This window comes from Rhinatrema bivittatum, chromosome 5 (genome assembly GCF_901001135.1).
Source record: "Rhinatrema bivittatum chromosome 5, aRhiBiv1.1, whole genome shotgun sequence".
Classification (NCBI taxonomy): domain Eukaryota; kingdom Metazoa; phylum Chordata; class Amphibia; order Gymnophiona; family Rhinatrematidae; genus Rhinatrema; species Rhinatrema bivittatum.
Window position 1 is genome coordinate 263,849,075 of NC_042619.1, and position 15,752 is coordinate 263,864,826.

At 43.7% G+C, this 15,752-nt stretch overlaps 1 protein-coding gene across 1 annotated transcript in view; it reads left to right on the forward strand.

Annotated features, from left to right (window-relative positions):
* Positions 1–15,752, forward strand: part of ADAM9 (ADAM metallopeptidase domain 9) — a 389,106-nt gene that overhangs the window by 15,839 nt on the left and 357,515 nt on the right. Inside the window, exon 2 of the mRNA XM_029603956.1 lies at positions 12,234–12,606. Coding sequence (XP_029459816.1) covers positions 12,234–12,606 — 373 coding nt within the window. The remainder of the gene's footprint in view (positions 1–12,233; positions 12,607–15,752) is intronic.

Genomic DNA, 15,752 nt, shown 5'->3' on the forward strand with positions numbered 1-15,752 from the left:
ATGTAGAATGTCTCTTTAAAGAAATAATAATAATAAATAAAATGTTATAAACCTCTATCGTATCTCCTCTCAGTTGTCTCTTCTCTAAGTTGAAGAGCCCTAACCTGTTCAGCTTTTCTTCATAGGGGAGGCATTCTAGCCCCTTTACCATTTTTGTTGCCCTCTTTGTACCTTTTCTAATTCCATGTTATCTTTTTTTTTTTTTAGATGAGGCAACCAGAACTGTGCACACTCTTCAAAGTGCAGTCACACCATAGACAAATACAAAGGCATTAGGATGCTATTTAATTCTCCATTTCTTTCCAAATGATTCCTAGCATTGTTTGCTTTTTTTGACCACTGCTGCATACTGAGCTGAGGATTTCAATGTACTCTCCATAATGACGCCAAGATACTTTTCTGGGGTGGTTAATCCTAATATAGAAGCCAGCACTGTGTACCTGTGGTTAGAATTATTTTATTTTTCCCTATTTGCATTCCTTTGCACTTCTCCACATTAAATGCTCTCTGCCATTTAGATGCCCAGTCTCTCAAGGTCTGCAGTACCTCACAGTCTGCCTGTGTTTTAACTGTTTTGAATATTTTTGTGTCATCTGCAAATGTGATCTTGTCACTCTTTTCTAGATCATTGAGTAAGATGAACAACACAGGTCCCAGAATAGATCACTGGGAAAACTGACCATTTAGTCATACTCTTTGCTTCCTTTTAACCAATCTATGATAAAAAAGCCATGGGCTTTATCTTGTTTTCTCAGAAATCTTTGTGAGGGACTGGCAGCCCCAGTGCTGCCTTGGATTAGAAAGGTCTCCCAGTAGGAGATCATCACCCTGGTGGAGCAGGAAGTGATCCTGTAGCAAGGACCTGCTCTCCAGGTGATGTATTGTCCTCTCGCACTGAGGACAAGTCTCCCAGGGCTACTGCCCAGGAGGGAAGGGTTAGGCTGGCCATCATAGTTGGTGATTCGATTATTAGAAATGTAGATAGCAGGGTGGCTGGTGGACGTGAGGACTGCCTGGTAACTTGCCTGCCTGGTGCGAAGGTGGCAGTCCTCATGCGTCACCTAGATAGGATTATAGACAGTGCTGGGGAGGAGCCGGCTGTCGTGGTACATGTGGGCACCAACGACAGGAAAATGTGGGAGAGAGGTTCTGGAAACCAAATTTAGGATTTTAGGTAGGAAGCTGAAATCCAGAACCCCTAGGGTGGCATTCTCTGAAATGCTTCCTGTTCCACATGCAGGTCCGAGGAGGCAGGTAGAGCTCCAGAGTTTCAATGCGTGGATGAGACGATGGTGCAGGGAAGAGGGATTCAGCTTTATTAGGAATTGGGGAAAGGATGGGCTCCACCTTAACCAGACTGGAACCAAGCTGCTGGCACTAACTTTCAAAAAAGAGAGCAGCTTTTAAACTAGAACAAGGGGGAAAGCCGACAGTCACTCAGCAGTGCATAGTTCAGAGAAATGTATTCTTGAAGGATACTAATGAAACAGGAGAGTTAGGGCATCCCAACAGAGAGGTTCCATTAAAAGCAAACATAGTCCATGTGCCTATATGTAAAAAATCACCGAAGCTAATGATTTCCGAATTATCCCTAACAACTGGAAAGCAGGTTGTTAATACAAACAAAAAACACACTTTGAAATGTCTGTATGCCAATGCCAGAAGTCTAAGAAATAAGATAGGAGAGTTGGAGTGTATAGCAGCAAATGATGAGATTGACATAATTGGCATCACGGAGACTTGGTGGAAGGAGGATAACTAATGGGACAAATTATATCGCAATGATAGGGAGGATCAACTTGGTGGGGGTGTGGCACTTTATGTCCAGGAGGGTATAGAGTCCAACAGGATAAAGATCATACAAGAGACTAAATGCTCAGTAGAATCTATATGGGTAGAAATCCCATGTGTGTTGGGTAAGAGTATAATGATAGGACTATACTACTGTCCACCTGGACAAAATGTTCAGACAGATGATGAAATGCTTAGTGAAATCGGGGAAGCTAACCAATTTGGCAGTGCAATAATAATGGGAGATTTCAATTACCGACCAAGAAGCAACAATGAGCAAGTACTGCACCTCAAGCAAAATCGCAAAGTACACACAGTGCAGGTGAATATTCAATCCTGACAAGATATTTTGAAAGTCATATAAAACATAAAATGTTTTATTATTTCAATAAGGCAACTCCACAAGTTTATATACACACCGACTTAATGGCGTCCCCCGACACGGTCCCGTGTTTCGCCGCGGGCTGCATCGGGGGGGATCGCCACCGCAGGGATTCAGAAACAAGCTGAAATATAAAGATATTAACAAATATCAGGATAATGAAGGGACTTACAGCCGACAATAGTAAAGTGCATAGAATGTATAACATACCTGACAGCAGCATTTGAAAAATGACAGGGAGCACAATGCCCTTCATAGTTGACAGGTATTTAAAGGAGACAAAAGGCGCCAAAACCTACAGGAGAGAGAACCACGTGAGTCAAAAGACTCCATTCATTGGTTCCCGTTCCTGTAGTGCACCCTAGCAGTAACCGGAACCAGCCTATCCTGCTTGCGGATTTAAGTGAATAGGAACCATTCAATCTCCCGATTTAATCCTTTCGGGGATACTGTATCTAATGTGAAGATCCAACGTTGTTCAATCCGACCCAACAACTCAGCGTAGTTACCCCCCCGTAAGGGCCGTGGGACCACCTCAATTACACAAAATGAGAGATCTGAAAGAGAGTGTGATTTACTGATCCAATGGTCAACCAGGGGTTCCTTTTCACGCTATAGCCGTATGTTAGAGCAATGCTCTATAATCCGAGTCTTTACCATCCGGGAAGTTTTTCCAACATACATTAAGGAGCACGGGCAGGTAATGATATAAACAACTCCTGATGTGGTACAATCAGACTGAAAACGCAACTGAAACCGTTTTCCAGTGGTGGGATGTGTAAATAAAGTGGTAATATTGTTGGGTCGGATTGAACAACGTTGGATCTTCACAATTAGATACAGTATCCCCGAAAGGATTAAATCGGGAGATTGAATGGTTCCTATTCACTTAAATCCGCAAGCAGGATAGGCTGGTTCCGGTTACTGCTAGGGTGCACTACAGGAACGGGAACCAATGAATGGAGTCTTTTGACTCACGTGGTTCTCTCTCCTGTAGGTTTTGGCGCCTTTTGTCTCCTTTAAATACCTGTCAACTATGAAGGGCATTGCGCTCCCTGTCATTTTTCAAATGCTGCTGTCAGGTATGTTATACATTCTATGCACTTTACTATTGTCGGCTGTAAGTCCCTTCATTATCCTGATATTTGTTAATATCTTTATATTTCAGCTTGTTTCTGAATCCCTGCGGTGGCGATCCCCCCCGATGCAGCCCGCGGCGAAACACGGGACCGTGTCGGGGGACGCCATTAAGTCGGTGTGTATATAAACTTGTGGAGTTGCCTTATTGAAATAATAAAACATTTTATGTTTTATATGACTTTCAAAATATCTTGTCAGGATTGAATATTCACCTGCACTGTGTGTACTTTGAGATTTCAATTACCCCAATATTGACTGGGTAAATGTAACATCAGGACTTGCTAGAGACATAAAGTTCCTGGATGTAATAAATGACTGCTTCATGGAGCAATTGGTTCAGGAACCAACAAGAGAGGGAGCTATTTTAGATTTAATTTTTAGTGGAACACAGGATTTGGTGAGAGAGGTAACGGTGGTGGGGCACCTTGGCAACAGTGATCATAACATGATCAAATTTAAACTAATAACTGGAAGGGGGACAATAAGTAAATCTGCAGCTCTAACACTAAACTTTCAAAAGGGAAACTTTGATAAAATGAGGAAAATAGAAAAAAACTGAAAGGTGCAGCTGCAAAGGTTAAGTGTTCAACAGGCATGGAAATTGTTTAAAAATACAATCTTAGAGGTGCAGTCCATATGTATTCCACACATTAAGAAAGATGGAAGGAAGGCAAAACGATTACCGTCATGGTTAAAAGGTGAGGTGAAAGAGGCTATTTTAGCCAAAAAATAATCCTTCAAAAATTGGAAGAAGGATCCATCTGAAGAAAATAGGATAAAACATAAGCATTGTCAAGTTAAGTGTAAAACATTGATAAGACAGGCGAAGAGAGAATTTGAATTGAACTTGGCCTTAGAGGCAAAAACTCATAATAAATACTTTTTTAAATATATCCGAAGCAAGAAACCTGTGAGGGAGTCGGTTGGACCATTAGATGACCGAGGGGTTAAAGTGGCTCTTAGGGAAGATAAGGCCATTGCAGAAAGACTAAATGAATTCTTTGCTTCCGTGTTTACTAATGAGCATATTGGGGAGATACCAGTTCCGGAGATGGTTTTCAGGGGTGATGAGTCAGACGAACTGAACGAAATCACTGTGAACCTGGAAGATGTAGTAGGCCAGATCGACAAACTAAAGAGTAGCAAATCACCTGGACCGGATGATATGCATCCTAGGTACTGAAGGAACTCAAAAATGAAATTTCTAATCTATTAGTTAAAATTTGTAACCTATCATTAAAATCATCCATTGTACCTGAAGACTGGAGGGTGGCCAATGTAACCCCAATATTTAAAAAAGGCTCCAGGGGCGATCCTGGTAACTATAGACCAGTGAGCCTGACTTCAGTGCTGGGAAAAATAGTGGAAACTATTCTCAAGATCAAAATCATAGAGCATATAGAAAGACAAGGTTTAATGGAACACAGTCAACTTGGATTTACCCAAAGGAAGTCTTGCCTAACAAATCTGCTTCATTTTTTGAAGGGGTTAATAAACATGTGAATAAAGGTGAACTGGTAGATATAGTGTATTTGGATTTTTAGAAGACGTTTGACAAAGTCCCCCTTCTACGAAAACTAAAAAGTCATGGGATAGGAGGCGATGTCCTTTCGTGGATTACAAGCTGGTTAAAAGACAGGAAACAGAGAATAATAAATGGTCAATTTTCTCAGTGGAAAAGGGTAAACAGAGGAGTGCCTCAGGGATCTGTACTTGGACCGGTGCTTTTCAATATATATATAAATGATCTGGAAAGGAATACGACGAGTGAGGTTATCAAATTTGCGGATGATACAAAATTATTCAGAGTAGTTAAATCACATTACAGGAAGACCTTGAAAGACTGGAAGATTGGGCAACCAAATGGCAGATGAAATTTAATGTGGACAAGTGCAAGATGTTGCATATAGGGAAAATAACCCTTGCTGTAGTTATACGATGTTAGGTTCCATATTAGGAGCTACCACCCAGGAAAAAGATCTAGGCATCATAGTGGATAATACTTTAAAATCGTCGGCTCAGTGTGCTGCAACAGTCAAAAAAGCAAACAATGTTAGGAATTATTAGGAAGGGAATGGTGAATAAAACGGAAAATGTCATAATGCCTCTATATGCTCCATGGTGAGACCGCACCAGGAATACCTTGTACAATTCTGGTCGCTGCATCTCAAAAAAGATATAGTTGCGATGGAGAAGGTACAAAGAAGGGCAGCCAAAATAATAAAGATGATGGAACAGCTCCCCTATGAGGAGCTGTTCCATCCCCTTTATCATTTTGGATAAGTTCTTGGAGAAGTCCATTACCTGCTATTAAGTTCACCTAGAGAATAGCCACTGCCATTAGCAATGGTAACATGGAATAGACTTAGTTTTTGGGTACTTGCCAGGTTCTTATGGCCTGGATTGGCCACTGTTGGAAACAGGATGCTGGGCTTGATGGACCCTTGGTCTGTCTCAGTATGGCATTTTCTTATGTTCTTAGGAAAGGCTGAAGAGGTTAGGGCTGTTCAGCTTGGAGAAGAGATGGCTAAGGGGGAATATGATAGAGGTCTTTAAGATCATGAGAGGTCATGAACAAGTAGATGTGAATCGGTTATTTACACTTTTGAATAATAGAAGGACTAGGGGGCATTCCATGAAGTTAGCAAGTAGCACATTTAAGACTAATCAGAGAAAATTCTTTTTCACTCAATGCATTTGTTGCCAGAGGAAGTGGTTAGTGTAGCTGGGTTCAAAAAAGGTTTGAATAAGTTCTTGGAGGAGAAGTCCATTAACGGCTATTAATCAAATTTACTTAGGGAATAGCCACTGCTATTAATTGCATCAGTGGCATGGGATCTTCTTAGTGTTTGGGTAATTGCCAGGTTCTTGTGGCCTGGTTTTGGCCTCTGTTGGAAACAGGATGCTGGGCTTGATAGACCCTTGGTCTGACCCAGCATGGCAATTTCTTATGTTCTTATGCTCTTATAAAGGATCCTGCAAAAGCAGAAGAAATAAACCTTTTATCTTAAAAAACAAAAAAAAAACAACAAATAACTATTAAATTAAGGGCTCAAGGTGATTTTGTTTTATTGTCATGTGAGTATCTGGAAATGTTTTCCTAGTACTTTTACTTTAAGTTCCATTTGCTTGTTTTACTTTTGAAAGCTTCTTCTATGTAACCACGCTAATTATTACATCTTGACGTACCTTTTTTGGGGTAGGAAGAGGTTCTTTGCTGAACTTTATGAAGAAGTCAAACAATAGGTAAATATATCATTACTGCTGAAGAATGTCAATCAAGAAAGGGGGGGGGGGAATTCTTATTTTTAACAAAGGTGTAACTTGTATAGCAGATGCAAACATTACAATCATAAAGTCTGAGAATAAAACAGGAGGAAAAACTTCATAATAGCCAGGTTGGGGTTGTTAGCAGATATCCTTTTTTAGGGCTTTTTAACTCCAGGCTGGAAAGCGCTAAAGTGGTGGTTAAATTCAGCTGTGTGCCTGGAGGAATAAGAATGTGCTAGGTCTGCCCTGCCAGTGGCCAATAGATGGTGAAATTGTGGGCTTTGGAAGGTTGTTGATTAGGGGCTTGACCTGGCCTATCGTATTAAAAATTACCTTGACTTCATAATAGTGCAATTGTGTTTATTTTTTAATTGTTCAAAAGTTAAAAAGGCTCTAAGCACATCCAGTTCTACGTATATTAAGTTGTAGGTGCATAGTTTCCTTTATCCTTGGGGTTTTTTTTTTCCTCCCAAGATCATGTTTCTTTTAGAGAAAGTAGTTTGGCTGCGATGTTAGTCCAATGCACAGAAATAAAGGGTTAACAAATAAAAACAAACACTATACACAGTATGTACATAAGGTGATACCTTTTTATTGGACTAACATTTCTTAACTAGCTTTTGAGAGCTAATACTCTCTTCTTCAGGTCAGAATTCAAATGAGAAAAATATGACACTAATATGACCACTAATATAAAGTAGTGTGGCTACCACCAGTGATAGGGTGAGGGGGCTGGGTTTGTTGGGTGGTCAGGAGACAAGCTGTATAATTTTGTGGTACATGGGGCCAATGGAATATCACGTGTATTGAGTGCCCGATTTCCGAACGCACACACATCCACCTCTCCTGGGCACTCGACGCTACATTTAAATGAGTAGCCACATTAAAAATGAGGTGCTAGGTAGAAATTGTGCGTCCTTAGTGTTCAAAGCATCAGGCGCCCAGGAGCTGTGGATGTGGGATCAGCATAAAGTGCTAGCCCTATGATTTTTGAATACCGTGGGGGCCGGCACAGGAGAAGGAGCAGCAGCTGAACGGGCTCCCTCCTGCTCCTGGTCGGATCATGCATGGGCCTCTTCTTGTCTTCACCGCTGGAGGGATGGGGGTCCACTGGCGGCGGTCGAGGCCTGCTTTCTTTTTCCTGGTGTCGGCAGCCATGAAGCCTCTTCTCTTTCTCCTGCCACCAGCAATGCGCGGGGTCTTCTCCTATTTCGCCGCCGACATTTAGCGAAATATGTATCAGGAGGCAGGGGGAGGCTGCCACCAGGTGTTTTGGAGGGCACTTTTTGCCTCTCCAAAATGTTGCCGCCTGAAGCGGCCGCCTCACCCTGCCTCATTATAGAACTGCCCCTGGGCACCTGGAGTTTTCCTGGAGACCCAGCAATTTGTTCAGAATTCTGGAGTTTTCGGGCCAAATTTCAGAGAGTTCCCAGGAATGCCATTTAGACATAACCACCTAAGAACATAAGAAAATGCCATACTGGGTCAGACCAAGGGTCCATCAAGCCCAGCATCCTGTTTCCAACAGTGGCCAATCCTAACTTTAAGATACCTGGATATAATCAGTGACTAAGTAGCACAGTGGCTGAAAATGGACCCCCAAAAGAGCCTCATCCTGGATTGTGCCCAAGGTACCTATCACATTATGAGCCAAAAAATTATACTGCTGTTACACCATGCTTATATTGATGACGTGCGGAGGCATCATATGGGTCTGGTATCCTCTACTTTGTGATTCAAGTGTGGAGTGGAGACGGGATCTCTTATTCATAGATTCGTTTCCTGTTCTTACTTAGATGGTTTTAGTCCATTATGTTAAATACCCTGCGCCAGTGTACTGGCCTTAGGATTGCGCGGAGTGGGTCTGCTCTCTTACTGGGTGTGGAGGAAGTAACCTCCAGACAGTCCATAGCTAAAGTGAAATTCAGCCGGTTGGTTCTCCTGTTTGCATGTAAATGTATTTTGGCAGTGTGGATAGAGGTGCCACCCACTCTAACTTCTTGGTTTCAAAAAATGGCTTTGCTTATGCAAATGGAGTGGCTTGACTTTAAATTGGGTAGACACAAGTTTGACAAATGTTATTGTACACTGTGGGAGGTTTTTTACAAACTTCTCCCCGTAGATATTCAATATGGGTTGCGACATACAGGCCATGACATAAAGTGGCATGGCCCAGCGTGGGAGTCCTCTCATGGCCAGAGGAACTAAAGAGCCTAAGGTTGCATAGAACGTCAACTGCTGAGTCGTGGGTGGCTCATTTGTTTTCATATGTTTTTCTATGTCCTTTGTGTTTGTGGACTCTTTTGTTTGGGTTGGGTTAGCTTCTGCTTATTCCAGTGCCTTTCCCCACTTGGTAAATTTATTTTTCATTGGAGGGATGAGGGAAGTTCGTTTTGAGAGGATGAGAATGGGTTTCAGTTTGTGTTATTTCAGTTTTGTTGCGCCGGAGGTGGGGTTGACGCTACCCATAGGAGGGATCATACGGGTCCCCACCGTCGGCAGGCGGAGTGGGCTGAAGGACGGAGGCCAACTGGCGCTTCACCAATACCAGCCCTTATTTCCCACAGGTTGAGCCTTTGGGTACCGGTGCCGGCTGGACTTAGGTGGGCCTCCGTATGTTGTCGTCGATGGAAGGTCCGAGAGGTCAGCCCAGAGGCGGCAGCAACAATAAAATGAAGAAGTCTGTACTGGCCGAGGCGGAGACCCGGGCGCCAATAGAACCAAAGTCAGACAGGGGGCGCCCGAGTAAGAACAGGCCGAAGCCTGAATAGGCCAAGTCCAGGATGTAGACTGAAGAGGCGTTGTAGAGCAAGCTGGAATCAGGGCCGGTGGCAATCAGGAAGCAGTGGCAAGACAAGGCTAAGGTCTGGACAAGGAGAGAGTCAATGGCGTAGTCGGGCACTACAGAAGTCCGGGCTAGGTTAGAGTTCATAGCGTGGTCAGGCAATGTAGAGGTCTGGACTTGGAGAGAGTCAACGGCATGGTCAGGCAATGCAGAGGTTGTGTCTGAGAAAGCAATCCGAGGGAAGGTAAGGAATCAGGAACGAAGGAGAACAGGAACTTGCGAGGATCAGGAACGCAGGAGAATAACCAGGAGACAACTAGTACACGACCAGCATGGAGACCTGTTGCAAAGGTGATCACTGGGAGCTGAGCTCAGCCTTAAGTATCGGAGCTCAGGTGATGTCATCATCCGGGGCCGCAGCCAGGTTCCCTCTGTGGGCCCTTTATAAGGATCAGTGATGCGCGCGCCTAGGGAGGGGCGCGGCACTGGATTGCGGCGTCTCTCTGCGGGCCACATGGAGAGGCCTGACACGGAGTACAGGAATCTGTAGCTGAAGCAGAGGCACCGGGGGGTGGCCTGAGGATGGAGCCGGCGGCTCACTGCCACCAGGAATGAGGAACCAGGCACTGGATTTTCGTCAGAGAGAGGTGAGGGGGCTGGGCCGCGGGTCTGCTGCGGCTGGCACATGTAACAGGTTTGGGATGCACGCATGGGTGTGAATGGGGGGGTGAGTGTGTTCCTGAGTGTTGGTTTGCCTGTAGTCCTACTCCGGTAGGACCCCAAACCGGTAGAGGGAAGGAGAAGTACTCTGTATAGCCTACATTTGTCTTGTGGTTTAGTGGCCCCCATGGGCTTTGCTTGTATGCATCCGGTACTGAGGTTTAAGAATTTAGTTCTGTATTTCTATAATATGTTGTACTTTTGAATTTGGTATTACTTTTTCTTCTTGGATCTATTGTGATCAGCTGCTTAAGTTTTTGTACCTCCTTCTCACTATCCATGTTAATATTAATAAAAATTATAAGAACATAAGAAATTGCAATGCTGGGTCAGACCTGTTTCCAACAGAGGCCAAACCAAGCCACAAGAAACTGGCAAGTACCCAAACACCAAGAAGATCCCATGCTACTGATGCAATTAATAGCAGTGGCTATTCCCTAAGTCAACTTGATTAATAGCAGTTAATGGACTTCTCCTCCAAGAACTTATCCAAACCTTTTTTGAACCCAGCTCCACTAGCTGCACTAACCACATCCTTTGGCAGCAAATTCCAGAGCATAATTGTGCATTGAGTGAAAAAGAATGTTCTCTGATTAGTCTTAAATGTGCTACTTGCTAACTTCATGGAGTACCCCCTAGTCCTTCTATTATCCGAAAGTGTAAATAACTGATTCACATTTACTTGTTCAAGACCTCTCATGATTATAAAGACTTCTATCATATCCCCCCTCAGCCGTCTCTTCTCCAAGCTGAACAGCCCTACCTCTTCAGCCTTTCCTCAAAGGGGAGCTATTCCATCCCCTTTTTCATTTTGGTTGCCCTTCTTTGTACCTTCTCCATCGCAACTATCAGGGGCAGATTGGGGGATCGGGCATCCCCCGGTGGGCCGATCACTCCAGTCATGTGGTCTGCCGTGTGCGGCCGTGAGAGAACTGTGCTCGGCAGACCACGCGATGTGTCCTGGGCCGGCCTGGGCGGCGAATATCTGGGCCATTCCGACATCGTTAATCCGCCGCTGGCAACTATATCTGTTTTTCAGATGCGGAGACCAGAATTGTACAAAGTATTCAAGGTCGGGTCTCACCATGGAGCGATACAGAGGCATTATGACATTTTCTGTTTTATTAACCATTCCTTTCCTAATAATTCCTAACATTCTGTTCGCTTTTTTGACTGCTGCAGCACACTGAGCCGACAATTTCAAAGTATTATCCACTATGATGCCTAGATCTTTTTCCTGGGTGGTAGCTCCTAATATGGAACCTATCACCGTGTAACTACAGCAAGGGTTATTTTTCCCTATATGCAACACCTTGCACTTGTCCACATTAAATTTTATCTGCCATTTGGATGCCCAATCTTATAGTCTTGCAAGGTCCTCCTATAATGTATCACAATCCGCTTGTGAATTAACTACTCTGAATAATTTTGTATCATCCGCAAATTTGATTACTTCACTCGTCATATTCCTTTCCAGATCATTTATAAATATATTGAAAAGCACCAGTCCAAGTACAGATCCCTGAGGCACTCCACTGTTTACCCTTTTCCACTGAGAAAATTGACCATTTAATCCTACTCGCTTTTTCCTGTCTTTTAACCAGTTTGTAATCCACAAAAGGACATCGCCTCCTATCCCATGACTTTTAACTTTTCTTAGTAGCCTCTCATTAGGGACTTTGTCAAAAATGTTTTTTTTATTTATTTAATGAGTTTTATATACCATCATTCGGAAACGTCAAAATAACACCATCATAACGGTTTACAAAATAAGGTTACAGGGATAAGAGGGGTTAAACAAGGGATGCAAAGTACAAACTGTTATTAAGCACAGGGGATAGCTTGTCACCTTCTGATCCTCAATCAAACTCCCCTCACTTCTTCCTCTTCATCCTATCCCTGGAATGTCGTTTATGATTCATTTATGGCACGAACACTACTCTATATTTCCTGGCAAATGTCATTTTTTTTTTTTTTTTTTTGCTCCTTTCAGTTCTGACTTGAAGAAGAGCGTATCAGTTGTCGAAAAGTAGTCAAGAAATGTATTGTTAGTGCGGTAAAAAAAAAAAAAAAAGGGTGTCACCATATAGATATCCATGTAGTTTTTGTTTTTAATTTGTTAAGTTTTCTGTCTGTTCCTTTTAGGCTCGCACCTCCTTGGACACGCATGCGCCGCAGCCCGAGCTGCTGCTGCTGCTCTCTGCCGGCGACCGGGTCGCAGTCCTCGTCACGGTCACCGTCCGCGCAGCCGCTCGAGGCCCCGGCGGTAACCGGTTCCTGCTAGGGCTCAGTCAGTGGCACCAGAGCGGACCTCGTTCTGGGAAAGTGAGTGAAGGAGGAAAGGAGCCGGCGGCGTGGACGTGCCATGAGCAGCTGAGGAGCCGCCGCCACTTCCCCAGGGCCCCGGGCTGGAGCGCGCGGACCGACGGACACCCCCTGGTCGCGATGACTCGGGTTAGAGCTGCTGGCCGTGGCCTCCGCGGTCTCCTCGCTCTTATTTGCCTACCGGCAGCTCTGGGTGAGACCCGCGTCGCTTAAGCACTCTCTCGCGCCTCTTTCTTTTTTTTCCTTTCTTTTTCACTTTCATTTCCTTTCTTTTTTCTTCATCCTTTCTCTGCTTTTCCCCTTTTTAAAATCTTTCATTTTTTTCCTCTTTCTGTTTCTTTGTTGGGTGGAGAAAGAAGAGTATTTATTTATTTTTCTTAGTTTGGGTTTATGTGGAAAATGCTTAGTATATATGGCCCTATGTTTCATAATAAGATAGACACCTTTGGTTGGAACACAAAGGACTAACAATAACACACAGCGGTTCAAGCAGAGAGGTGCAAAGTTGTTCCTAGTGATCACTAGACAGCCTTCCCCCTTCTCACGTGCTTTGCTATGTCAGATGTTTGTGCATCCCCCTGGTATGGTTTGGGTGTACTTAAATAGTACATATAAAGCAGTTGGTAGAAGGATGTCTGTGTTTTTTCTCTTTACATTAGGATTTATTATTTTTTATTTATTTTCTGCTTTTTGGCACTTTAAAGCTGCTTACCTTCAGGTACTGTAAGGATAGTAGTGATCAAAAAGTAATTTTTTTATTTTTGGGAGCTCCCCATTTTTGTGGAAAACTGCAAAGGTGGTGCAGTCTAATTTGAGTGACTCCATTCCTCAAAGTGACAGCAGCAAAGAATTGTTTTAAGCCTTTTACTATAGTGATTTTATTGATGGGCTTGGAAATCTGACTTAATGAAACGTCTGCAGCTGCCAGAGTCCAGTATGTCCAGCAGGGTATGAGCAAAAAGATGAAGGCCTTGATCTGCAGGCTTTAGCAGAAAAACCATAGCTATTGTATTGATGTATTCTTACATTTTGCTGTCTTTATATTTTGGCAGGAAAATACAATCAGACAGCTTTGGTTATTCTGAGTAATATACATAGTAATATAGCTCCAAGAGTCAATATATACAATCTACAAAACCAGTATCAGTTATAACGATCTTAATAAAATAAACATTATTGTTAACACATTATCAAAACAAACAAAAATAAGAGAGAGTTCTTCCTCTTCCTCTAGGCTCTTTCCCTCCTTCTCCTGGGTGTTTGCCAAAAAGGGCTCCAAGGCAGCTGAAGAGTGTCTGGAATGCCCTGCAGTGTTTCCTTGCTCTAGCAGCCCAGGAAATGCTGCTTCAGAAAGGCGCCCCACTGATCTAGGGAAACTGCTCTATTTGCAGTTGTTTCCCCACCCAGTACTGCATTTGAATCAGTTCGTTCCTCGCAGCTACTGCAAAGGGAGCCTGCAACATTGGCTACACAGCGGGCCCAGCACCGCCCACATTTCATATCTTAAAGCAGCGGTTCTCAACTGGTGTGTTGCCAACTTGCCAAGCATACGCAGGTGTGTCACCACACTTCCTGGTCCCCTGGTGGCCCAGCGCTCCCCAAGCCCCAGCAAAATGGAACTCTTCCTCTGCCTGGGCTTAGAATGCGGATAGAATGCTGCATGCGCAGGAAGAAAAGACCATCAGGCCGATTCAGTAAAGTCCGCAGGAGAGTGGACGAACGCCCGCTCTCCCGGCGCGCGCACAGGCCACTCGCCTGTGAGCGCGATTCTCTATTTAAATGAGGCTCGGCGGTAGAAAAGGGCAAAAGGAGGCGCTAGGGACACTAGCGCGTCCCTAGCACCTCCTTTTAGCCCGGAGCGGTGGCTGTCAGCGGGTTTGACAGCCGACGCTCAATTTTGCTGGCGTTGGTTCTCGAGCCCGCTAACAGCCACGGGCTCGGAAACCGGACGCTGGCAAAATTGAGTGTCCGGTTTTCGACCCGACAGCCGCCGGCCCATTTTAAATTTTCTTTTTTCTTTTTTTTTTTTTTTTAACTTTTTTTACCCTTCGGGACCTCCGACTTAATATCGCCATGATATTAAGTCGGAGGGTGCACAGAAAAGCAGTTTTTACTGCTTTTCTGTGCACTTTCCCGGTGCCGGCAGAAACTAGCGCCTACCAAAAGGTAGGCGCTAATTAAAGTAAAATGTGCGGCTTGGCTGCACATTTTACTTTCTGTATCGCGCAGGAATACCTAATAGGGCCATCAACATACCTAATAACGCCCTCAACATTTGCATGTTGAGGGCGTTATTAGGTCCCGCGGGTTGGACGCGCGTTTTCCGCCCCTTACTGAATAAGGGGTAAGGGAAGATGCGCGTCCAAGGGCAGGTTAACAGTGCGCTCCGGAGCGCACTGTATTGTATCGGCCTGCAAGTTAGGTAAAGTGCGTACAGCGCCGGCCCGGAGCAAAATGAGGAGCAACATCAGCCCCTGTGGCCAATGGGACTCCTTTCTCGAGGCCGCGAGGGCTGGAAGAGGAGGAGGCTGTTGTTACCACTAGTTCGGTGGGGAGAGAGAGTGAGTGAGTGAGCATATGTGTTTGAGATTGTGTGTGAGACAGCATGTATTTAAGTGTGTTATTGAGAACTTGTATGTTTAAGTGAGAGAGAGCTTGGGTAAGAGCCTGTGTATATAAGAGAGAAAGCATGTGTGTAACTGTGTTATTGAGCCTATGTAAGTGAGAGAGAGCTTGTATGTAAGTGTGACTGAGAGAGAGGAGAAAGTTGCAAGCAACTCCTCCTTCTAATTCACAACAATCTGAGGGTAGCTGGAAATTGAACGTTTCCAGGTATGGAGAGCAATGCATTTTTTTATCCTTATTTTTAATTATTGGGTCTTTGTATTTGCTGTTTTAAAATATTTTATTGGTGTCTAGAAAATTTTTTATGAGTTTATAATTATTGGATATTCCATTCGTCACCTGTTTTGAAATCTGTTCTTTTTATTAGTATGGTTTTACTGCTATTGATTTTATATTTCTTGCTTTATTTTATGAAGTCATGCAATTTCTCTTTTTCCTTTGTCGCACTGCATACAGAGACTCTGGTTTGGTGCGGTTTCCAGTTCAGTTTTCGTCTGCATGTTTCTATTTGTGCCTTATGGTCTCTTTATTCTTTGCTGGGTGAGGGTCTGCACATGTGATTGAGATGAGGTATTCTGCTCTATGTAGTTTCTAGGTGGGACTCTATAGCAGCCTGTCTTGTTCTGGTATGTGAAGTTTACTATTTATATAATTTATGTTCAAAGAGAGTACTCTTATTTTTTCCTTGTGTTACTTTTATTGTTAAGAATAATA